The sequence below is a fragment of the Moschus berezovskii genome, chromosome 21 (genome assembly GCF_049115385.1).
Source record: "Moschus berezovskii isolate FMDL1 chromosome 21, NW_MosBer_1.0, whole genome shotgun sequence".
NCBI lineage: Eukaryota > Metazoa > Chordata > Mammalia > Artiodactyla > Moschidae > Moschus > Moschus berezovskii.
This window is the reverse complement of record NC_142480.1, coordinates 27,849,679-27,873,850: the sequence shown is the minus strand read 5'-3', so window position 1 is coordinate 27,873,850 and position 24,172 is coordinate 27,849,679. Positions and strand designations below refer to the sequence as shown.

At 39.6% G+C, this 24,172-nt stretch overlaps 1 protein-coding gene and 1 pseudogene across 2 annotated transcripts in view; one reads left to right on the top strand and one right to left on the bottom strand.

Moving 5' to 3' along the window:
* The window catches only part of NUBPL (NUBP iron-sulfur cluster assembly factor, mitochondrial), a 258,493-nt gene that overhangs the window by 198,336 nt on the left and 35,985 nt on the right, over positions 1-24,172 (top strand). For both annotated transcript variants that reach the window (XR_016035623.1, XM_055418221.2), the window contains exon 9: positions 18,487-18,607. Coding sequence is in view for 1 of the 2 variants with exons in the window: in XM_055418221.2 (XP_055274196.1) it covers positions 18,487-18,607 (121 nt within the window). In the remaining variant the exon portion in view is untranslated. The remainder of the gene's footprint in view (positions 1-18,486; positions 18,608-24,172) is intronic.
* Positions 1,623-9,202, bottom strand: LOC148774519 (5-hydroxytryptamine receptor 1D-like; annotated as a pseudogene).

Sequence of the window (24,172 nt, the reverse complement as noted above, 5' to 3'; positions counted from 1 at the left end):
ACCTAAAATGGGCTTCCATGGTGGCTCAGAGGTCAAAGCATCTGCCTCCAATGCGGGAGACCTGAGTTCGATCCCTGGGTTGGGAAGATCCCTGGAGAAGGAAATGGCAACCCACTCCAGTACTCTTGCCTGGAGAATCCCACGGACGGAGGAGCCTGGTAGGCTACAGTCCATGGGGTCGCAAAAAGTCGGACACGACTGAGCAACTTCACTTTCATTTTCAGAACCTAAAATAATTGATTCTTATCCATTTTTTTTTTAAACCAAAGACCCCATAAGTTGTTGTGAGTGATGAGGATCAAAATTGTAGTTCATTCTTTTTCTGGCACAGTCACCACTCGTGGCAGTAGGTTATCCATTTGGACCAGGAGTTTCACATCTTAACCCTTGAATGCCTTCAAGAGTCAAGTGTTCTTTATATCTATCTTGGAGCTTTTTCAACATCTAGTTTGTCTTTTGGACCCTGAAAGTTCAATTTTCATACCTCAAGTCTACCTACCTTACAAAGCAATTTAGAAATAAGTAACCTTACATGAAGATAGAGGCAAGTGACACATTTATTCTCTTCATTCTTGAGCATAATGTTTCTTCTATGATCATCAAGTTGTCTTATTTGATTCTCTGAAAAGTTTAATACCCTTGATGTACTTAGTCTTTCATCATTGGCTTTGAAGGCCTTGGAAGGTGCTATTAGAATTCGTTCTAGAAACTCTATTAGTTTGCACATGATGTATCACATGCGGCTTCCTTCTTCACAACTGGACAATTTTTCCATTTTCAAAAAAATGACTTTTCTTCAGTCACAACCTTTGTAAGACTGAGTAGATAGCATTCTGCATCTCAGCCACAGTTTTATCTTAGAGACTGAAGCTGTCTGCTCATTTTTGTCTTTCTCCAGCATCTCTCAGCAGTCCATATATGCTTTAAATGGGAATGCCGTTCTATGTGATTTACATGAATTACCTAATCTAACCCTTACAATAACCCTGTGAGGTAATAACATTATTTTCTCCATTTTTCTTACATGGAAACTGTAGTACAGAGATTAAACATTTCACATAAGGCTGCCTATCTGTTTAGTGGGTCTCTGGGATCCTATTCTAAATGGTCTGCTTTCCAGAGTCCACATTCTTTTAAAGAAAAATTGAGATTTTTATTAATTGAACCCAAACCCAAGATATCGGGATTAACCCAACTCTTAAGAAGAATAAGGCAATAAGGAGAAGGAAATGGCAACCCACTCCAGTGTTCTTGCTTGGAGAATCCCAGGGACGGGGGAGCCTGGTGGGCTTCCATCTATGTGGTCACACAGAGTCGGACACGACTGAAGTGACTTAGCAGTAGCAGTAGCAGTAAGAAGAATAAAAAAGACATTCCCTGGTGGCTCAGCTTGTAAAGAATCCACCTGCAGTGCGGGAGACCTGGGTTCGATCCCTGGGTTGGGAAGATCCCCTGGAGAAGGGAATGGCTACCCACTCCAGTATTCTGGCCTGGAGAATTCCATGGGCTGTGTAGTCCATGGGGTCGCAAAGAGTCAGACACGACTGAGTGACTTTCACTAATTCAATCAGGTTACAGGCCATAAAAGACAACAGCGGTAACTACACCAAATATTAATAAGACTAAGAGGCTTTTTGGAAATGGACAATTTTCTGAAATGTTTGCTGAAACTCTTTGTTAAACACAGTGTATATTACTGGTTTTATGAGGGAGTTTAGATAGCCTTGCCAAGTGAAAAAGTCAAAAGGGCTGGATAAGTCCAGCAGGAGCCCTGGCAGATAAGGAGGGCTGAAGATTCAGCAAAGAAGGGCAGCCAGCAGATGATAAAGGCTCCGGATGCTTCCCCAGGTTTTTCATGGCTTTCTTCTCTCAGGCAGCAGAAATCCTCTTGTGTTCCAGAACACTATCCACAAGCTTGATTTTCACATGGTTGAAAATGAGAGGGGAAAAACCAGTCAAATGAGAGTGCCCCTCATGAAGGCTGGCGTTGAGCGAGCAGAGCGAGGACCCCGCAGAGTCTTTGATGAGATGGGCTGTTGGTGAAGCACTTCCCATAAAGTGATAGTGGATTCAGGATGTGGTTCCAGGTGGCCATGTAGGTTTGTCCAGAGAAGATAATGAGCAAGGCAGGCAGGATGTAGAAGGCCCTACAGATGGAATAGATAATGTAAGAGATCAGAGAAGCATTCACCAGGCAAGCTGATATTTCTTCGTGAGCTTTAGCCTGCTGCCACAAGAGAGATGGGATGGAGATGTGGATGAAAATGGCCCAGATGATGGCAAGCGTGGCAGCCGCATGGCCCACTGTCTGGTGTTTACTCCAGGGTATCAGTGATGGCCCAGTACCAGGATGGAGGCTTTGCAGCATGTGATGTCAGTAGATGACCAGATGTCACACAGGAGTTGGCCAAAGCCCCAGGTGTGGGTGGTTGTATATGTGATGCTGATGAACATGACCAAAATAGAAACTAAGAAGTCAGTCATGGCCAGGGAGCCAATGAAATAGTTGGCAGGGATGTAGAACTTCCTGGTCTTGGAGATGGTAGTAAGTACAAAGGCATTGGTAAAGAAGACGGCCAGAGAAATCTTGAGTGCTTGAAGAGCCCCTCTTTCCTAAGTTCCTGGAGTTTCTGTGGCATTTGGGGATCTCTTGGGAGTCGCCTGCAGAAAGCCTCCACTGACTGGTTTGAGAGGACATTCTAGGTGACTCTTTCCACAGACTTTTATACATAAAACTTATTATCTCATAGTTGTCCTGCTCACAGAATAAAGTCATCCTTCTGTTTCACACTGGAGGGAGTCAGCCATCAGAACAGACCGAGTGAAAAGACCTCGAAACTCGACTGTTTAAGGAACACTGAGGTGATTACCAACCAGATTCTGCATTCTTAATTGCTGTATCTGTGGATTATCTAGAGTTGAGGTTTCATAATGTGGATATCATCAAATATCACAGGGTTAAGAAGATTAAGAAATAATTTAGCTTAAGTGTTTTATGACCCATCTTATAGGTTGTTGTGGGAATAAATAAGATTTGCGTGTAGCACTTAGCATAGGTCCTACCTCATGACATTGTGAAGGGTAGCTCTGAATGTTATTGTTATAGTGGTATATTTTAGAAATCATTACAGCCTCTCATTTTAGAATTCAAGGCTTGGAGAAGTTAAGTCGTACCTCATGGATCCAGAAGTAGTTGGTCCCTGAGAGAAGAATGAATGCAGGCCTTCCCCACTCATTGCTCTTGTCTATTGCCAGACTAATTTTAAAAGAGAAAACAAGAACGCCAGTCTCATTTTTTGAAATTATAATATCTGTACACATGCTTTAAAATATACCAAAACCTGGTTCAAGGCTAAATGGAGAACTGAAAAGCACTTGTGAATCTAATCAATTTCAGTTATTATTATTCATTCTCTGTTTAACGATGAGTTTTTCCTCTTCATTTTTTCTTAAATCATAGCTCTTTATCCTTGTGACAGGTTCCAGTGGGCAAGAATTTAACCTGATTGTAACCTTGAGAAATTGGATTATATAGTAGCCTGAAAATCTTGCTTGTTACTTACTTGAGTCTAGGTTTAAAATGCCAAGAAGAAATTAAAACTGGAGTCTTCTGAGTCTGCTTAATTCAATACATTTAGACACAAAAATCCAGTATTTCAGGGCAATGTTGATATTTCAAGAGAGTCAGTTTTTTAAAAGTTAATAAAAGAAGTGCCCTTCTGAGCCAGTGATGGATTAGAATCATGTAAGAATAGCGTGCTAAAGGTTTGTGGTGGCTGATGTTAAGCAGGCATGTAGCATTTACTTTCTTTCAGTGAAACCAGCTGAGGTAAAAAGAAAAAAGGATCTCATACTTTGATGAGACATTAAAAAATGGTTGCGCATGCTCACAGCTGCGTCTCAGTGGTTTTATGTAAATTAAGCTGTGGCAAAGCGTCTGTTTTCTGATGTTTCTATGATCAAAGGATACACAAAATAGCTCTACAGTAAACACAAACAGCTTAACAACATATAAAGTATTCACACAGTATAAAGCTTTTTTTGCGGGTGAGGGGAGGGAGTGATCATGTGGATATGTATTCCTTCCTATTTAAAGAATTTTTATGAACAGCATTGTAATATGGGTATTATAATCTTCGGTTTTATTACACTAGCTACCCCTGTTTAAAAATCATTAATTAGAGAGGACTGCTCTTAAATGACCAGGGCAGTGTTTTCTAATCCTTTTAATACTGAATGCTCTCTTTTAAATTTTCTCCCACCCAATCCCATTTTTTGAAAAAGTTGTTCAGCCACATAGTCTGTGTATCTTAGGAAGTTATTTGTTTTCTCTTTTCTAGTTAAATAATATGTGTGTGTATCACTGTTGTATGAACTTCTGAACAGAAAGAGATAACCACACATGAGTGTTATCACACCCAGTTGATATAATTTCAACTGAAAGCAGAGAAACGTGACAGTTTATCTGTCCTAAATAGTCTTAAAGGTAAATGTTTCATTTCTCTTCAATTTTTAAAAATATTCATGAATTAAAGGCCCTGATAAAATTTGTTTTTGCATTTTTAGGACCTTAAAATAACATATGATAGGAGAACTATCAAGATAAGTTCTACAGTTCGACTTTAGTGGTCAACAGCAGCATTATCCAATAGAAATATAATTCAAACCACAAATGTAATTTTAAAGTTTTTAGTAGCCATGTTTTTAAAAATGGAAAAAAACAGGGGAAGTTAATTTTATTTATATATTTATCTTTTAAATTTTTATTGGAGTATAGTTGATTTACAAAGTTGTGTTTCAGATGTACAGCAAAGTGAATCAGTTAAACATATACATATATACATACATATATATATATATATACGCTTTTTCAAAAAATTTTCAATTGAAAGATAATTGCTTTATAGTATGTATACACTCTTTTTAAAGACTTTTCCCATATAGTCTGTTACAGACTGTTAAGTAGAGTTCCCCGTTCTACGCAGTAGGTTCTCAGTTCAGTTCAGTTCAGTTTAGTCGCTTAGTCGTGTCCGACTCTCTGCGACCCCATGAACCACAGCACGCCAGGCCTCCCTGTCCATCACCAACTCCCAGAGTTCACTCAAACTCATGTCCATCGAGTCGGTAATGCCATCCAGCCATCTCATTCTCTGTCGTCCCTGTCTCCTCCTACCCCCAATCCCTCCTAGCATCAGACTCTTTTCCAGTGAGTCAACTCGTCGCATGAGGTGGCCAAAGTATTGCAGTTTCAGCTTTAGCATCAGTCCTTCCAATGAACACCCGGGATTGATCTCCCCCAGAATGGACTGGTTGGATCTCCTTGCAGTCCAAGGGACTCTCAAGAGTCTTCTCCAACACCACAGTTCAAAAGCATCAATTCTTCGGCAATCAGCCTTCTTCACAGTCCAACTCTCACATCCATACATGACCACGGGAAAAACCATAGCCTTGACTAGACGGACCTTGGTTGGCAAAGTAATGTCTCTGCTTTTTAATATACTATCTAGGTTGGTCATAACTTTCTTTACAAGGAGTAAGCGTCTTTTAATTTCATGGCTGCAATCAGCATCCACAGTGATTTTGGAGCCCAAAAAATAAAGTCTGACACTGTTTCCACTGTTTCCCCATCTATTTCCCAAGAAGTGATGGGACCAGATGCCATGATCTTCGTTTTCTGAATGTTGAGCTTCAAGCCAACCTTTTCACTCTCGTCTTTCACTTTCATCAAGAGGCTTTTTAGTTCCTCTTCACTTTCTGCCATAAGGGTGGTGTCATCTGCATATCTGAGGTTATTGATATTTCTTCAAGCAATCTTGATTCCAGCTTGTGCTTCTTCCAGCCCAGTATTCCTCATGATGTACTCTGCATATAGGTTAAATAAGCAGGGTGACAATATACAGCCCTGACGTACTCCTTTTCCTATTTGGAACCAGTATGTTGTTCCATGTCCAGTTCTAACTGTTGCTTCCTGACCTGCATACAGGTTCCTCAAGAGGCAGGTCAGGTGGTCTGGTATTCCCATCTCTTTCAGAATTTTCCTCAGTTTATTGTGATCCACACGGTCAAAGGCTTTGGCATAGTCAGTGAAGCAGAAATAGATGTTTTTCTGGAACTCTCTTGCTTTCTCCATGATCCAGCGGATGTTGGCAATTTGATCTGTAGAGTTTTGTCAAGAGAACACATTGGTCATAGCAAACGCCCTCTTCCAACAACACAAGAGAAGACTCTACACATGGACATCACCAGATAGTCAACACCGAAATCAGATTGATTATATTCTTTGCAGCCAAAGATAGAGAAGCTCTATACAGTTAGCAAAAACAAGACCAGGAGCTGACTGTGGCTCAGATCATGAACTCCATATTGCCAAATTCAGACTTAAATTGAAGAAAGTAGGGAAAACCATTAGACCATTCAGATATGACCTAAATCAAATCCCTTATGATTATACAGTGGAAGTAAGAAATAGATTTAAGGGACTAGATCTGATAGACAGAGTGCCTGATGAACTCTGGAAGGAGGTTCGTGACATTGTACAGGAGACAGGGACCAAGACCATTCCCATGGAAAAGAAATGCAAAAAAGCAAAATGGCTGTCTGAGGAGGCCTTACGAATAGCTGTGAAAAGAAGAGAAGCGAAAAGCAAAGGAGGAAAGGAAAGATATAAGCATCTGAATGCAGAGTTCCAAAGAATAACAAGGAGAGATAAGAAAGCCTTCCTCAGCCATCAATGCAAAGAAATAGAGGAAAACAAAAGAATAGGAAAAACAAGAGATCTTTTCAAGAAAATTAGAGATATCAAGGGAACATTTCATGCAAAGATGGGCTCGATAAAGGACAGAAATGGTATGGACCTAACAGAAGCAGAAGATATTAAGAAGAGGTGGCAGAAATACACAGAAGAACTGTACAAAAAAGATCTTCACGACCAAGATAATCACGAGGGCGTGATCACTCACCTGGAACCAGATATCTTGGAATGTGAAGTCAAGTGGGCCTTAGAAAGCATCACTACGAACAAAGCTAGTGGAGGTGATGGAATTCCAGTTGAGCTATTTCAAATCCTGAAAGATGATGCTTTGAAAGTGCTGCACTCAATATGCCAGCAAATTTGGAAAACTCAGCAATGGCCACAGGACTGGAAAAGGTCAGTCTTCATTCCAATCCCAAAGAAAGGGAATGTCAAAGAATGCAGTAGGTTCTAATTGTTGTCTATTTCATGTATGCTGGCATGTGTATATCAATCTCTGTCTCCCAGTTTATCCCTCCCCCTCTTATCCCCTGGTAACCATAAGTTTGTTTTCTACATCAGTGACTCTATTTCTGCTTTGTAAATAAGTTCATTTTTACACTTATTCCGCATATAATCAATATCATACAATATTTGTTTTACTGTGTCTGACTTCACTTAGTATGACAATCTCTAGGTCCATGTTGCTGCAGGTCGCACGATTTTGTTCTTTTTTATGACTAAGTAATATTCCATTGGCTGTATGTACCACATTTTCTTTATCTATTCCTTTGGTGATAGACATTTAAGTTGCTCCCATGTACTGGCTATTATAAACAGCACTGCATCGAACATTGGGGTGCTTGTATATTTTCAAATTATGGTTTTTTTCTGGGGATAAGCCTAAGAGTGGCATTGCTGGTTCTATTTTTAGTTTTTAAAGGTTCCTCCATACTGTTTTGCATGTGGTTTTACCAGTTTACATTCCCACCAAGAGTGTAGGAGGGTTCCTTTTTCTCCATGCCTCCTCCAGCATTTGTTATTTGTAAATTTTTTGATGGTGGCCATTCTGATGTGCTGCAGTCCATGGGGTTGCAAAAGTCTGTGGGGTTGCAAAGATTAGGACATGACTTAGGGGTTGAACAACAACTTTCTGACCAGTGTGAGGTGATACTTCATTGTAGTTTTGATTTGCATTTCTCTAATAATTAGTGTTGTGAGCATCTCTTCATGTGCTTTTTGGCCATCTATAATGTCTTCTATGGAGAAATGTCTGTTTCAGTCTTCTGCTCGTTTTTTGGATTGACTTGTTTGTTTTTTTGATATTGAGCTGCATGAGCTGTTTGTATATTTTGGAGATTAATCCCTTATCAGTTGGAAGTTATTTTTAAAAATATAGTTAACTCAGTATATTGAAAATTCTGTCAACATGAAGTCAATATAAAACTTGAGAATCAAGCAAAAAGGGATTCCATTTAAGCATACTAGGAACTCTGGCAATTCAGTAAGAAAAACCCACATAATCAATGGAAAGAATAGAGAAGAGACCTAAGCAGTACAGAGCAGGATATACAAATGACCGATGATCATGTGAAAATATACTTAACTTCATTAGTAATTTTGACAACACGAAACCACAGTGCAAAGGAGAGCTGGGCACAGCGTCAGAAAGAATAACAGCAGACTAGAATGCAATCTGCGCCTCTGTAAGTTTCTGTCACACTTACAGAACAGGTGTTGTGGTCACCTCTGACCACAGGAAACCTTTAAGGATAAGGCCTGAGGCTACATTTACTCTTTCCAAATGTCATGCCACTTTACCTTTGGTGAAATTTAACCAGGAGCCATACAAGGAAGGAGATTCTGGGAAATACAGTTCCCAGTACAAACAGCTTGACAATGGAACAATCCAACACGAGATACTACACTAACTTACTCTACCTGCCCAAATGAAAGAAGCCTGTTAATATCAAATGTTGGTGAAGCTGTGGCACACAGCTGGTACTGTGTGAGAATGTAAATTGGTTCACCGCTGGTAGGAGTATAAATTCGTAGAACTTCATTGGAAAACTGGCTTTTTTTTTTTTTTTACTGAAGTTAAATATGCATAACCTAATACCCAGCAAAACAAAAAACAACAAACGTATTAAAACATTAGTAGAAGCACTGTTTAATAATAGCTAAATTATGGAAACAGCACAGATGATCCAATGAGAAAATGAATAACTGTGATATAGTCATCATGGAATCTTAGGACTCCATGAAAGTGAACTGCAGATCTACGTGATTTAGCTGGATGCTCATACAGACACAAAGGAATATATTGCATGATTACATTCATATCAAGTTCAAAACTAGACAAAATTTATGGTGTTAGAAATCAGGCTTTTAGTTTATACCTTTGGCAACATGTTTTGGAGAGTATAGAGGGAGACTTCTAGGGTGCTGGCTAGATTTTATTAACAGCGTCATGGTAACATGGGCCTACTTTATGATAAGTCCATTCACTCATGCACTTATGATTTGTGTGCTTTCTGTGTGTATTCATGATATACTTCAATGAAAAAAGGTTAAAGAATAACTTGTAAACTTTAAAACATTATTGACATATTTTACATTCTTTTACTTGTACTAAGTCTTTGGTTTCCAGCGTGTGTTTTATACTTACAGCACATCTCAAATAAGACTAGCCACATTTCAAGCGCTTAGCAGCCACATGTGGAATAGTGGCTACCTTATGAGACATTAAGGGTCTAGAACCCCACCATTTCAGAGCTTCTCTGGGTTTAGATTTTTCTTTCAGTTCTTTCCTTGGAATGTCATCTGGAAAGAATAGGGGTTTATTCTTCCTGAAGACCTCATACTAATTTTACTGCTACCTCTCTTTTTATGGAATATTTTCTATTTAAAACAGATGGTTGGTTTTATGTGCAGGTTCACAAAATGCTCAGTAAACCATCATTTTGGACATTTGTTCTTACTGCTTTCTTGGCTGCTCTTCACATGACCACCCTTTTTTAAAAGCAAGCGTTTTATTGATGTCTGATATACATATGAAAAGGGCATGTATTGTAGGACTTCCCTGGTGGCTGAGATGGTAAAGCTTCTGTCTACAATGCAGGAGATCCGGGTTTGAGCCCTGGGTTGGAAAGATCCCTTGGAGAAGGAAACGGCAACCCACTCCAGTACTCTTGCCTGGAAAATCCCATGGACAGAGGAGCCTGGTAGGCTACAGTCTATGGGGTCGCAAAGAGTCGGACATGACTGAGTGACTTCACTTCATTGCTCAGTGCATTTTTGCAGAGTGAACACACCCATTGTTTGTGTTCAAGAAACAGAACATCACCCATACCCCAGAAGTTTCTGCCTATGCCACCTCCTGATCACTGCCCCCAAAGCAGAACCCAAATTATAACACCATTGGTTAGTTTTACATGTCTTTGAACTTTATATAAATGGAATAATAAGTATATCCTTTTGTGTGGCTTATTTTGCTTCAAATTATGTTTGAGAGATTCACTTATACTGTGGACTGTATCTGAAGTTCTTTCTTTCTCATTGCTGTGTAGTATTCCATTGTATGTTGGTCATTCAGTCGTGTCTAACTCTTTGCGACCCCATGGCCTGTAGTCTGCCAGGCTTCTCTGTCCATGGAATTTCCCAGGCAAGAATACTAGAGTGAGTTGCCATTTCCTTCTCCAGGGTATATTCCCGACCCAGGGATTGAACCTGAGTCTCCCACATTGCAGGCAGATTCTGTATCATCTGAGCCACCAGGGAAGCTCTTTCCATTATATGAATATACCACAATTTATTTGTCCATTTCACTGTTAATGGACATTTAGGTAGTTTTTCATTTTTGGATAATTAGTTATGAACACTTTTATGCATGTCTTTTGGTGACCATTATGTTCACAGTTTTTAACATATAACAGAGTGGAAACACTGTGCCACAGTATAGGCATACATCAGTTTAAGTAGATAACTACCAGTTCTCCAAAATGGCATACCACTTGCACTCAGCTGAAGCTATGGGTTTTAGTTGTTGTATGTCCTCAACATTTGATACTTGGGTTTTTAACTTTTTGTAGGCAAGGGGGTTGTTGTAGTCATAAGGACCTTTTTCTGTTCTAATCAGATCTTAAGCATAAATGCATGGTATTTCATTGTGATTCTAATTTGCATTTCCCTGATGATAATTAAAATTTAATACTTTTCCTTGTGTTTGTCTTTGAATATCTTCTTTTATGAAGTGCCTTTTAAGTCTCTTGCTCATTTCTCTGTTGTATTTTCTTATTTTTTCTTATTGATTTGCAGGAGTTCTTTATATAGTCTAGATAAAAGTCCTTTGTTATGTATGTATATTATAGCTGCTATCTCTTGCTCTATAGGTGGCCTTTTTACTCTCTTAATTATGTCTTCTGATAAGTTATTAATTTTAATGTAGTCCAGTTTAACAAAAAGTTTTCATTTATGTTTAGTGCTTCTTTGTGTCCTGCTAAAAAAATCTTTCCCTGCATCTAAGGTTTTAAGTATATTCTGCTGTCTTCTTCCAAATATGTTATTGTTTTATCTTTCATATTAGCTCTACAGTCCATCTGGAATTACTTCTTGTGCATGGTGTGAGACAGAGGGTTAAGATTTCTTATTTTCTATATGGATGTCCAATTAACATTGCAGCACTGTGTCATCTCCATTATAAATTAGTGACTTTCATTTGTGAGTCTGTTCTGGGCTGTCTGTTCTATTCCATTACTATACAGCATTTTTTAAAAAAGAAATGTGGTATTTGTGTGGGAAGTTTTAATTGAGGAAATTCTAGAGTTAAGAGGAATTACTTTGTTCAAAATAACTTAGGAAGCAGTATTAGACGTTTGTCCTTTAACTAGAAGAAGAATATCAGTAATAGAGCCAAGCTTAGGTATCACAATCTCTTAATTTCAAACATATAAAGGGTTATCTCTAAAATGTTTTGATGGTACATTCTTATGAATAAGTGTTGTTTGAAAGTATATGTAATTATATATATACACATATATAGAGGTAGATTCTATTCAGTTCAGTTCAGTTCAGTCACTCAGTCGTGTCCGACTCTTTGCGACCCCATGAATCACAGCATGCCAGGCCTCCCTGTCCATCGCCAACTCCCGGAGTTCACTGAAACTCATGTCCATCGAGTCGGTGATGCCATCCAGCCATCTCATTCTCTGTCATCCCCTTCTCCTCCCACCCCCAATCCTTCTCAGCATCAGAGTCTTTTCCAGTGAGTCAACTTGTCGCATGAGGTGGCCAAAGTATTGGAGTTTCAGCTTTAGCATCAGTCCTTCCAATGAACACCCAGGATTGATTTCCTTTAGAATGGACTGGTTGGATCTCCTTGCAGTCCAAGGGGCTCTCAAGAGTCTTCTCCAGCACCACAGTTCAAAAGCATCAATTACATGGTGTTCAGCTTTCTGGAAAAACTATACCTTTGACTGGATGGACCTTTGTTGGCAAAGTAATGTCTCTGCTTTTTAATATACTATCTAGGTTGGTCATAACTTTCCTTCCAAGGAGTAAGCGTCTTTTAATTTCATGGCTGCAATCAGCATCTGCAGTGAGTTTGGAGCCCAAAAAAATAAAGTCTGACACTGTTTCCACTGTTTCCCCATCTATTTCCCATGAAGTGACGGGACCAGATGCCATGATCTTTGTTTTCTGAATGTTGAGCTTCAAGCCAACCTTTTCACTCTCCTCTTTCACTTTCATCGAAAGGCCTTTGAGTTGCTGTTCACTTTCTGCCATAAGGGTGGTGTCATCTGCATATCTGAGGTTATTGATATTTCTCCCGGCAATCTTGATTCCAGCTTGTGCTTCTTCCAGCCCAGCGTTCCTCATGATGTACTCTGCATAGAAGTTAAATAAGCAGGGTGACAGTATACAACCCTGACATACTCCTTTTCCTATTTGGAACCAGTCTGTTGTTCCATGTCCAGTTCTAACTGTTGCTTCCTGACCTGCATACAGGTTCCTCAAGAGGCAGGTCAGGTGGTCTGGGATTCCCATCTCTTTCAGAATTTTCCACAGTTTATTGTGATCCACACAGTCAAAGGCTTTGGCATAGTCAATGAAGCAGAAATAGATGTTTTTCTGGAACTCTCTTGCTTTCTCCATGATCCAGCGGATGTTGGCAATTTGATCTCTGGTGCCTCTGTCTTTTCTAAAACTTGCTTGAACATCTGGGAGTTCATGGTTCACATATTGCTGAAGCCTGGCTTGGAGAATTTTGAGCCTGGCTTGGAGATTCTATTATGTATACTATATAGAGATATATAAATATATATTATATGTACCTATATATAGATTCTATAAGGTATACTATGTATAGGCAATATTATAAATTAAATGTATCTATATATAGTACACATTTATTAATATGTTGTTTCCATTGTAACACACAAAAAAGTTGGGATTAAAAAGGAAATCATAAGGAAGAAATAGAAATTCTAGTACTTTCTTCCTACACCTTTCTTTCAGCCAATATGGGCTGGATTATGTGTACTAACAACCCTCAAATTTCAGTGGGTTAAAACAACATGAGTTTATTTTTCTCATGCTGCACGTCCATTACAGTTTGGCTTTAACACTCATCTGCATTGTTCTTACTCTGGCACCCAGACGGATTGAGCAGCCACTTTCTGGAAGCTTGCTTGTCCCAGGGACAGAGGGAAAGATAATGAGGAATTAGCAGTTCAATCCTCTGCCTAGATGTGACACATGTCACTTCAACACACATTTCATTGCCAGAACAAGATACATGTCCTCACCTAATTCAAAGAAGAAAAATGCTAACTTTGTGCCCAGGAGAAAAGTCCTGTGCAGAAAAGAACTGTTCAGGGGAAAAACTACAGTATTTTCAGATCATTCAGTCGCTTAATTGTGTCTGACTCTTTGCGACTCCATGAATCACAGCACGCCAGGCCTCCCTGTCCATCACCAACTCCCAGAGTTTACTCAAACTCACGTCCATTGAGTTGGTGATGCCACCAACCATCTCATCCTCTGTCATGCCCTTTTCCTCCCGCCGTCAATTTTTCCCAGCATCAGGGTCTTTTCAGGTAAGTTAGTTCTTTGCATCAGGTAGCCAAAGTATTGGAGTTTCAGCTTCAGCATTAGTCCTTCCAATGAAGACCAAGGACTGATCTCCTTTAGGATGGACTGGTTGGATCTCCTTGCAGTCCAAGGGACTCTCAAGAGTCTTTTTAGAAAGATGATAACGATAACCCTGTATATGAGACAGCAAAAGAGACACAGATGTATAGAACAGTCTTTTGGACTCTGTGGGAGAGGGTGAGGGTGGGATGATTTGGGAGAATGGCATTGAAACATGTATATTATCATATGTGAAATGAATTGCCAGTCCAGGTTCAATGCATGAGACAGGATGCTCGGGGCTGGTGCACTGGGATGACCCAGAGGGATGAAATGGGGAAGGAGGTGGGAGTGGGGTTCAGGGTGGGGAACACATGTACACCCGTGACAGATTCATGTCAATGTATGGCAAGACCAATACAATGTTGTAATTAGCCTCCAATTAAAATAAATAAATTTATATATTTTTTAAAAAGAGTCTTCTCCAACACCACATTTCAAAAGCATCAATTTTTCAGCACTCAGATTTCTTTATAGTCCACCTCTCACATCCATACATGACTATTGGAAAAACCATGGCTTTGACTAGAAAGGCCTTTGTTGGCAAAGTAACGTCTCTGCTTTTTAATATGCTGTCTAGGTTGATCATAAGTTTTCTTCCAAGGAGCAAGCTTCTTTTAATTTCATGGCTGCAGTCACCTTCTGCAGTGATTTTGGAGCCCCCAAAATAAAGTCTGTCACTGTTTCCATTGTTTCCCCATCAATTTGCCATGAAGTGATGGGACCGGATGCCATGATCTTAGTTTTCTGAATGTTGAGCTTTAAGCCAACTTTTTCACTCTCCTCTTTTACTGTCATCAAGAGGCTCTTTAGTTCTTCTTCAATTTCTGCCATAAGGGTGGTGTCATCTGCATATCTGAAGTTATTGATATTTCTTTTGGCAGTCTTGATTCCAGCTTGTGCTCCATCCAGCCCAGCATTCCTCATGATGTACTCTGCATATAAGTTAAATAAGCAGGGTGACAATAAACAGCCTTAACGTACTCCTTTCCTAATTTGGAACCAGTCTTTTGTTCCATGTTCAGTTCTGTTACTTCTTGACCTGCATACAGATTTCTCAGGAGGCAGGTCAGGTGGTCTGATATTCCCATCACTTTCAGAATTTTCCACAGTTTGTGGTGATATATACAGTCAAAGGCTTTGACATAGTCAGTAAAGCAGAAGTAGATGTTTTTCTGGAACTCTCTTGCTTTTTCATTGATCCAACGGGTGTTGGCAATTTGATCTCTGCGTCTTCTGCCTTTTCTAAATCCAGCTTGAACATCTGCAAGTTCTCAGTTCACCTACTGATGAAGCCCAGCTTGGAGAATTTTGAGCATTACTTTGCTAGCGTGTGAGATGAGTGCAACTGTGTGGCAGTTTGAACATTCTTTGGCATTGCCTTCCTTTGGGATTGGAGTGAAAACTGACCTTTTCCAGTCCTGTGACCACTGCTGAGTTTTCCAGATTTGCTGGCATATTGAGTGCAGCACTTTCACAGCATCATCTTCCAGGATTTGAAATAGCTCAACTGAAAGTCCATCACCTCCACCAGCTTTATTCGTAGTGATGCTTCCTAAGTCCCACTTGACTTCACATTCCAGGATGTCTGGCTCTAGGTGAGTGATCACACCATTGTGATTATCTGGGTCTTGAAGATCTTTTTTGTATAGTTCTGTATATTCTTGCCACCTCTTCTTAATATCTTCTGCTTCTGTTAGGTTCATACCATTTCTGTCCTTTATTTTGCTCATCTTTGCATGACAAGTTTCCTTGCTCTCTCCGATTTTCTTGAAGAGATCTGTAGTCTCTCCCATTCTGTTGTTTTCCTCTATTTCTTTGCATTGATCACCGAGGAAGGCATTCTTATCTCTCCATGCTATTCTTTGGCACTCTGCATTCAAATGGGTATACCTTTCTTTTTCTCCTTGGCCTTTTGCTAAAAACTGTCACCTCTGAAACGGCTGATTTCATAGCATACTGGATTTGTGTTTGTCAAAGAAATAAATACACGAAGAAAAATCCTTTCAGTTTTTCTATTCCATGTTATTTTTAAAACCCGTCAGTCTTGAGAAATGAGTCTCCTGCAGTTATAAGCATAGCAGTCTCTCTTGCTTAAACTCTTCAGTGGAGTCTCTGCACTCATACCCCCACGTGCCTAACATGGCCTGCAGACCTGACCTTTCAAGCCTCATCTCACACCACTCACCCCATACCTCAGCCATACTGCCTTTCAGTTCCTTGAAGGAGACATGCTTCTACTTCTTTTTTGAGTGTGTTTCCTCCCTTTTCCTTGTTTTTAACCCGCTTACTCTTTAACTGTGGGATGAATGTATCAAACATTTCCCCACTCTATGACTCCCATAGTAGATAGAGCCCTTTCTTTTTACAGTCTCGTAATACTCTGTACTTTACTTCTGGAGAAACTGTTCTAGTTTTTAAAATCAATTTTTGCACTAATTATTCAATCTGTTTCTCCAGTTAGCATGCAAGCTCCAAGTCTGTTTTGCTCACTGCTGTGTGCTGCTTCTTGTGTTTAGCCTAGTTATTGGCATTATTAAATCCTGAGTCTGATTACAGTTTTATGTCTGTGACATTTATGTAGTCTATACAGGGAATGTCTGAGACATTTATACAGTCCATAGCAAGTGATTTACTAATAAGTTAATCACAGACAAACTGCAAATATACTCTTGCTCCATATCTCTATATCTTGGAAAGCCTAAGAGCTTCCAGAGAAGGAATACACTTCACATTCTCTCTGAATTAGAATATTCCCTTCTTTAAATTTACATGTTGTATTTTTCTTTTTTCTCCTTCTTGAGTGATAATTTTGTTTATATTATTTTTATAAATATATATAATTTTATTTATATAAAATTTTATTTTATAAAAGTATAAAATTTTATTTATATTTATGAAAACCCTACAGTTAGGGGATATATACATTCAACATAAATGGTAGTAAGACAGCTCAAGTAATGAGCGTACTCTGTAGACATAGTGAATAAAATAAGCTGTGTGATATTTAGCTGGGTTTTCCTTAGCTTTCTGAAGTTGGCACCGAATTACCAAAATGTGGTATGATTTAGTTTTTGTGACACTTTCCATCAGCAAAAGGGCATATAATGCATGGAAAATGCTTCCATACTAATTTGTATCCATCACTATTTGTCTTCATTTATATATGTCATAGGAAACTTTGCTCTTTCCTATTTCTTTTCAGAAAGAATAACACATTGGATCACCTTCTTGTTGATATATTTAATTGTGGACTATCAGTGCTATTCTTCAGTTAAAATGCAAATGTTCTAATAGGGATATCTCCCATAATGTAAGTGTATTGGTGGGATTGGTAGGATGATATGGACATTGTTACCTGTAAGCCTCTGATAGTTGTTTTCTCCATTTTTACTCTAGAAGACAACCAGGCTTCCTATAAATAAGGAGTAAGATTAAAAGGATCGTAAATAGAGCCTGTCTGTTTATTCAGCTAATGTTTATGAAATATCTCTTTTGAAGCTGGGGGAACTCAGAAAAATATGAACAGTTTGTATATAGCTTTAAACTTTTGTTTTAAATAAAAACATTTTGATAAGAGCTGAGTTTCAGTCTTTTGCTAACTGTGTCAGTTTTCTCACCTATGGAAAGGATATGCTAACAACCCAACTCATAAATTTCTATAAAGAGATAGTAAGATAATGCATATACAGCCCTTATCGCAGGGCCTGACCTGAAATAGGTACTCAGTATGTGTTGCTGGGAATGATTGAGGGCAGAAGGAGAAGAGGGCGTCAGAGGATGAGATGGCTATATGACATCACTGATGCCATGGACATGAACTTGGGCAAACTTTGGGAGATGATGAGGGACAGGAAGGCCTGGCATGCTTCAGTCCTTGGGGTCACAAAAAGTTGGACACAACTGGGTGATTGAACAACAACATATGTTAGCTGTTATCTACTGTGAGGCTTTGTCCACAGTAAGCCTCTTAGCTGTGTCTTTTCTTTTGTTGCTTCCTGCTTATTTTTTCCATGTTGACCTCAAAGTAAAATTCTAAACCAGATCTGACTGTGTATCACTGCCTCTTCAGTGCCATCTCTGCTGTTTCAAAAATAAAGTCTCACATACATGGATAGCATTTGGCACCTTGCCATCTGACCTTGGCCCTTCTACCAAACTAACTTCTGCCTTGTCACCTTTACTGGACTGCAGCCAAAATAGGCCCTATGAATCAAAATTCACTGCCTTGGCTTGCGCCCTTTTCTCCTGCCTAGAATTCCTGCTATCGGCCTCAACCCCTCTTCTTACACTCAACCTGAAGAAACTCAGAGATCCCTCTTATTCTTCTAAAACAGAATTTCTGAACCCCATGATTTATAATTGTTTCGCGCTTATCTCATTTTTTGAGTTAATGGCATCTGTCTTGCTCTCCCACTAGCTTGAATTGCTTGAGAGCAGAGACCATTACTTATTCATCATAGTATCTCTGAAACCTAGTAGGCACGCATTAGAAGCTTGTTGAAATAATGAATTGAAATTCAGTTTAATTTTGTTTTGATTTCAATGTGTCTTTATTATTCTAGGTTCTGGGCCTTGTCCAAAATATGAGTGTTTTCCAGTGTCCAAAATGTAAACACAAAACTCATATTTTTGGTGCTGATGGTGCAAGGAGACTCGCACGGACCCTTGATCTTGATATTCTAGGTAAGACCACCGGATATTCATTTGCAAAGGAAATAGCATGGTGATGAAGATCATCTCAGAATGATGTAATGCTTTTGGCTCTGTGTTTTGAATTAAGTTAGTATAGCGCACTTCTCTGTGTTAACCTTTCTTTGGCATTTTGTGATACTTCATTAGTGGAACACATTTTGAATAGGGGGCTTGTTCTGCCAGTTATAGAACTCTTGCTATAGATGAAAACTGACCATAACCTGAATTTTCAAAGAAAGTTTTGTGGTTTGAGTACTCTGATTTGAAGTCCACATTTTAAATAATGGTCATCAGTCTGTTTGCTAAGTTGGGAAGACATCTCTTAGTATAAGCAGAAAGTGAAGGTGAAAGTTGCTCAGTGTCCGACTCTGCGACCCCATGGGCTATATACAGCCCATGGAATTCTTCAGGCCAGAATACTAGAGCAGGTAGCTATTCCCTTCTCCAGGGGATTTTCCCAACCCAGGGATTGAACCCAGGTCTCCTGCATTGCAGGTGGATTTTTGCCATCTGAGCCACAAGGGAAGCCCAAGGATACTGGAGTGGGTAGCCTATCCCTTCTCCAGCAGATTTTCCTGACCCAAAATTGAAACAGGGTCTCCTGCATTGTAGACAGATTCTTTACCAACTGAGCAGACATATACAGAAGTACCTATTTCATATGTTATGGCAATCTTTGGAAGTATCAGTTCTTGATGAGTGTGAAGAAATGCCTTCCTGATCAGTGCTGAATGTATAAGTCCTCTGCTCTAGAAAAAACAATATTTACTGTTTTCTGTAATCTTTTTATACCGTCTATGAAGTATGGCACCTGAAACTTACCTTGTCTATACTGTTCATGTTACTGAATTGAAGAATTAATCAGTAGTTGAAGAAGTAAAATCATGTGTTAAAGGAGCAAAACACAGATTTTAGATAAAACATTTTTTAAAAAAAATCCACAAATAACTTAATGGACTTTTTAGGGAAAATGTTTTGATATTCTGCATATGAGTTTCTATTCTGGGTAAAGGCAGATGTTAGCTGCTAAATAATGGAGTCATAGAGTGAATTATCAGTTTTAGGTAATTAACAATTAATATTCCTTAGAGATCAAGGAATTCAAAACATTCTTTATTATAATTAGTTTTCTAAAAGTTGATGTTAAATGTATTATTGTTTTTATGCATTTGTATTATAGCAGCTACCGCAGGACAAGGTGAATACTAATGATATATTTTGATACATTTTTACAATTAAAGATACTAATTTTATTCTGCAAATGTTTCTCATTTAACTAACCTAGGAAGTTCAGTTTCCCAAATCTGCATAATAACAGCAGATTGACATTTCACTTATATAATAAAGTAAATGTGTAATTCTAATGGCATTATTGAATTATACTGACAGTATTATAATTCCCTAATTTATGAATGGGTGGTATGATTTTGTAAGTCACTTATTTAGAGTTTGAAACATGTCTCCTAGAGAAACAATCTACATGTGGAAGTTACATTTTAACCAACATCTCACAAATGTATGCATGTGTGCTCAGTCACCTCAGTGAGTCTGACTCTTTGTGCCCCTATGAACTGTAGCCCACTTGTGGACTGTAGCCTGCCAGGCTCCTCTGTCCATGGGATTCTCCAGGTAAGAATACTGGAGTTGCCATGTTGCCAGTGGCAACTGCAGTATTGGAGCTGCCAATACTGGAGGGTTGCCATGCCCACCTCCAGGGGATCTTCCCGACCCAGGGATCGAACCTGCATCTCATATGTCTCCCGCTTTGGCACGCGGGTTCTTTACTACTCGCACCACCTGGGAAGCCCTGCAAATCAAATGTATCAGTTCAGTTCAGTCGCTCAGTCGTGTCCAACTCTCCGCGACCCCATGAATCACAGCATGCCAGGCTTCCCTGTCCATCACCAACTCCCGGAGTTCACTCAAACTCACGTCCATAGAGTCAGTGATGCCATCCAGCCATCTCATTCTCGGTCGTCCCCTTCTCCTCCCGCCCCCAACCTTTCCCAGCATCAGAGTCTTTTCCAGTGAGTCAACTCGTCGCATGAGATGGCCAAAGTATTGCAGCTTCAGCTTTAGCATCAGTCCTTCCAATGAACACCCAGGATTAATCTCCCCCAGAATGGACTGGTTGGATCTCCTTGCAGTACAAGGGACTCTCAAGAGTCTTCTCCAACACCACAGTTCAAAAGCATCGATTCTTCGGCGATCAGCTTTCTTCACAGTCCAACTCTCACATCCATACATGACCACGGGAAAAACCATAGCCTTGACTAGACGGACCTTTGTTGGCAAAGTAATGTCTCTGCTTTTTAATATACTATCAAGGTTGGTCATAACTTTCCTTCCAAGGAGTAAGCGTCTTTTAATTTCATGGCTGCAGTCAGCATCTGCAGTGATTTTGGAGCCCAAAAAAATAAAGTCTGACACTGTTTCCACTGTTTTTCCATCTGTTTCCCATGAAGTGATCTTCGTTTTCTGAATGTTGAGCTTCAAGCCAACCTTTTCACTCTCCTCTTTCACTTTCATCAAGAGGCTTTTGAGTTCCTCTTCACTTTCTGCCATAAGGGTAGTGTCATCTGCATATCTGAGGTTATTGATATTTCTCCCGGCAATCTTGATTCCAGCTTGTGCTTCTTCCAGCCCAGTGTTCCTCATGATGTACTCTGCATATAAGTTAAATAAGCAAGGTGACAATATACAGCCTTGACGTACTCCTTTTCCTATTTGGGACCAGTCTGTTGTTCCATGTAAAGTTCTGACTGTTGCTTCCTGACCTGCATACAGGTTTCTCAAGAGGCAGGTCAGGTGGTCTGGTATTCCCATCTCTTTTAGAATGTTCCACAGTTTATTGTGATCCACACAGTCAAAGGCTTTGGCATAGTCAATGAAGCAGAAATAGATATTTTTCTGAAACTCTCTTGCTTTCTCCATGATCCAGCGGATGTTGGCAATTTGATCTCTGGTGCCTCTGCCTTTTCTAAAACCTGCTGAACATCTGGGAGTTCACGGTTCACATATTGCTGAAGCCTGGCTTGGAGAATTTTGAGCATGACTTTACTAGCGTGTGAGATGAGTGCAATTGTGCGGTAGTTTGAGCATTCTTTGGCATTGCCTTTCTTTGGGATTGGAATGAATACTGACCTTTTCCAGTCCTGTGGCCACTGCTGAGTTTTCCAAATTTGTTGGCAAATTGAGTGCAGCACTTTCACAGCATCGTCTTTCAAGATTTGAAATAGCTCAACTGGAATTCTATCACCTCCACTAGCTTTGTTCGTAGTGATGCTTTCTAAGGCCCACTTGACTTCACATTCCAAGATGTCTGGCTCTAGGTCAGTGATCACATTATCGTGACTATCCTGGTCGTGAAGATCTTTTTTGTATAGTTACCCTAAAAATATATCAGAAACACTGATTACTGATCACAGAAACTCGGCTAGTGCTATAGACTGTTGTATCTCAAACTCTTACAGGAAAAATAATTTAGATTTCTAACGTAGAGCACATCTGCTCCCTTTCATGTGATCGTGGGGCCCAGAGGGCTCTCCCATGAACTGAAACAGGGGCTCTGATGATGAAGAGGTTGGAATTGGGAACAAGGAACTGAAATCAGGGAAAGAGCTCTCACCGCTGTGACCTCCTGGCTGCGTGAATCCCCCAGGACTCTTATTTGTCCTTTACTGACTCTCTTGCTGCCCCTTACTTTCCTCTAGGGGGCTGTGTTTCAAATGATTATTTGGTAAAATGGATCTTCAGAATTTTATCCATATTCAGCTTGTGGTGATTGTTGTTAGTTATTCAGTCATGTCTGACTCTTTGTGACCCTATGAACTATAGCATTCCAGGCTCCTCTCTCTGTCCATGGGATTTCCCAGGCAAGAATACTAGAGTGGATAGCTTCTGTCCATGGGATTTCCCAGGCAAGAATACTAGAGTGGATAGCTATTTCATTCTTCAGGGGATCTTTCCAACCAAGGGATCGAACCTACTTGGGAGGTGGATTCTTTTTCTTTTTTTAAATTATTTAATTGCAGGATAATTACTTTACAATATTGTGATGGGTTTTGCCATACATCAACATGAATCGGCTACAGATATACATATGTCCCGCCAATCCTGAACCCCCCTCCCAACCTTCCTCCCTACCCTATCCCTCTGGGCAGGTGGATTCTTTACCACTGAGCCACCTGGAAAGCCCATATTCCGCTATAGGGACAGTTTATACGTAGTAATTAAGGTCTCAGATCATGTCACAGAAACCTCTTTAACTTATGTCTTTGAAATGTGCTTCCTTCAGCCCTAGGCCTTCAAAAATACTTTTCAAGGCCAGACTGAACCTCAGCAACTCTCATTACCTTTACCCCAGTTTAATTTTCTCTGTGCACAGCTGTTAGTCCACTACTGCTCTCGCTGTGCCATCTACTTTCTAACAAGGTTTTCCTCTGTCTTATTCTCCTCTTCTGCGGATTGTGAGTCTCTGGAGGGCAGAAATGACGTCACTAGCTGACTCATTGGAAAAGACCCTGTTGCTGGGAAAGACTGGGGACAGGAGGAAAAGGGGATGACAGAATGAGATGGTTGGATGGCATCACCGACTCAATGGACTTGCGTTTGAACAAACTCTGGGAGATAGTGAAGGATAGGGAAAACTGGCGTGCTGCAGTTCATGGGGTCGCCAAGAGTCAGACACGACAAGCACTGAACAACAACGTGAACAAGGTGGCTGTATAATGGAGACGATTTTACTTTTTTGTTCTGTTACTGTGGCGGAAATGAAAGCATTCAGGATTCTTTAATATATACTGGCAGATCATAAATCAAGAGAAAAAACTTTTTGGGTTTCTAAATATTTTCTGTAACATATCTTCCCCTGCTTCCCACATGACAGCTTCCTGTAGTCTCACGTTGATCTGTAGAGTAGACATCAAATTTACTGAAAAACTCGCCTTTACGTGGTTACTGAAATATTCATACATTTTTGTCTGTTGAACATTTAGGAAAGAGAGTTGGCTAAGATCTCAAAATATACTGATAAGAGGCATATGACATATCTGTTACTCCATACTTCATAATATAAATTGTGATAGGTTTGTATTTGTAACACATTCTTCTTCTGCATTATTACACTGAATGGCATGGTACTGAATGAATATTTTATGTAAAACACACATACACACATGTTTCAATAATCTTTGCATGGACTTAAAGTGGTTCTAAGAATGCTGAGCCGCATGAAAGTCAACTCTTCTTCTCTGTTTACTGCATTTTAAATCTCAGCTTTATTTGTGATGGTGTGGTAGAAAGAATCAATTGGATGATGGATCAGAGCATTTTTCCTCTGAATTCTACTACCTCATGTATCCTCAGGAAAGACACACGTATACAAGTCTGTATATTGGAGGTTCTTATTATTTCCTGAGAGCTCATCAAGTTCACAAGTTATGTATAGTGCTATATAGATTGATATGTAATAAAAGAAAAATAATTCTATCTGATAAAGAGGCAGATAGTTGAACTAACAAGTCTGCCCTGCTTTTCAACAGTTCTCTTTGCTCA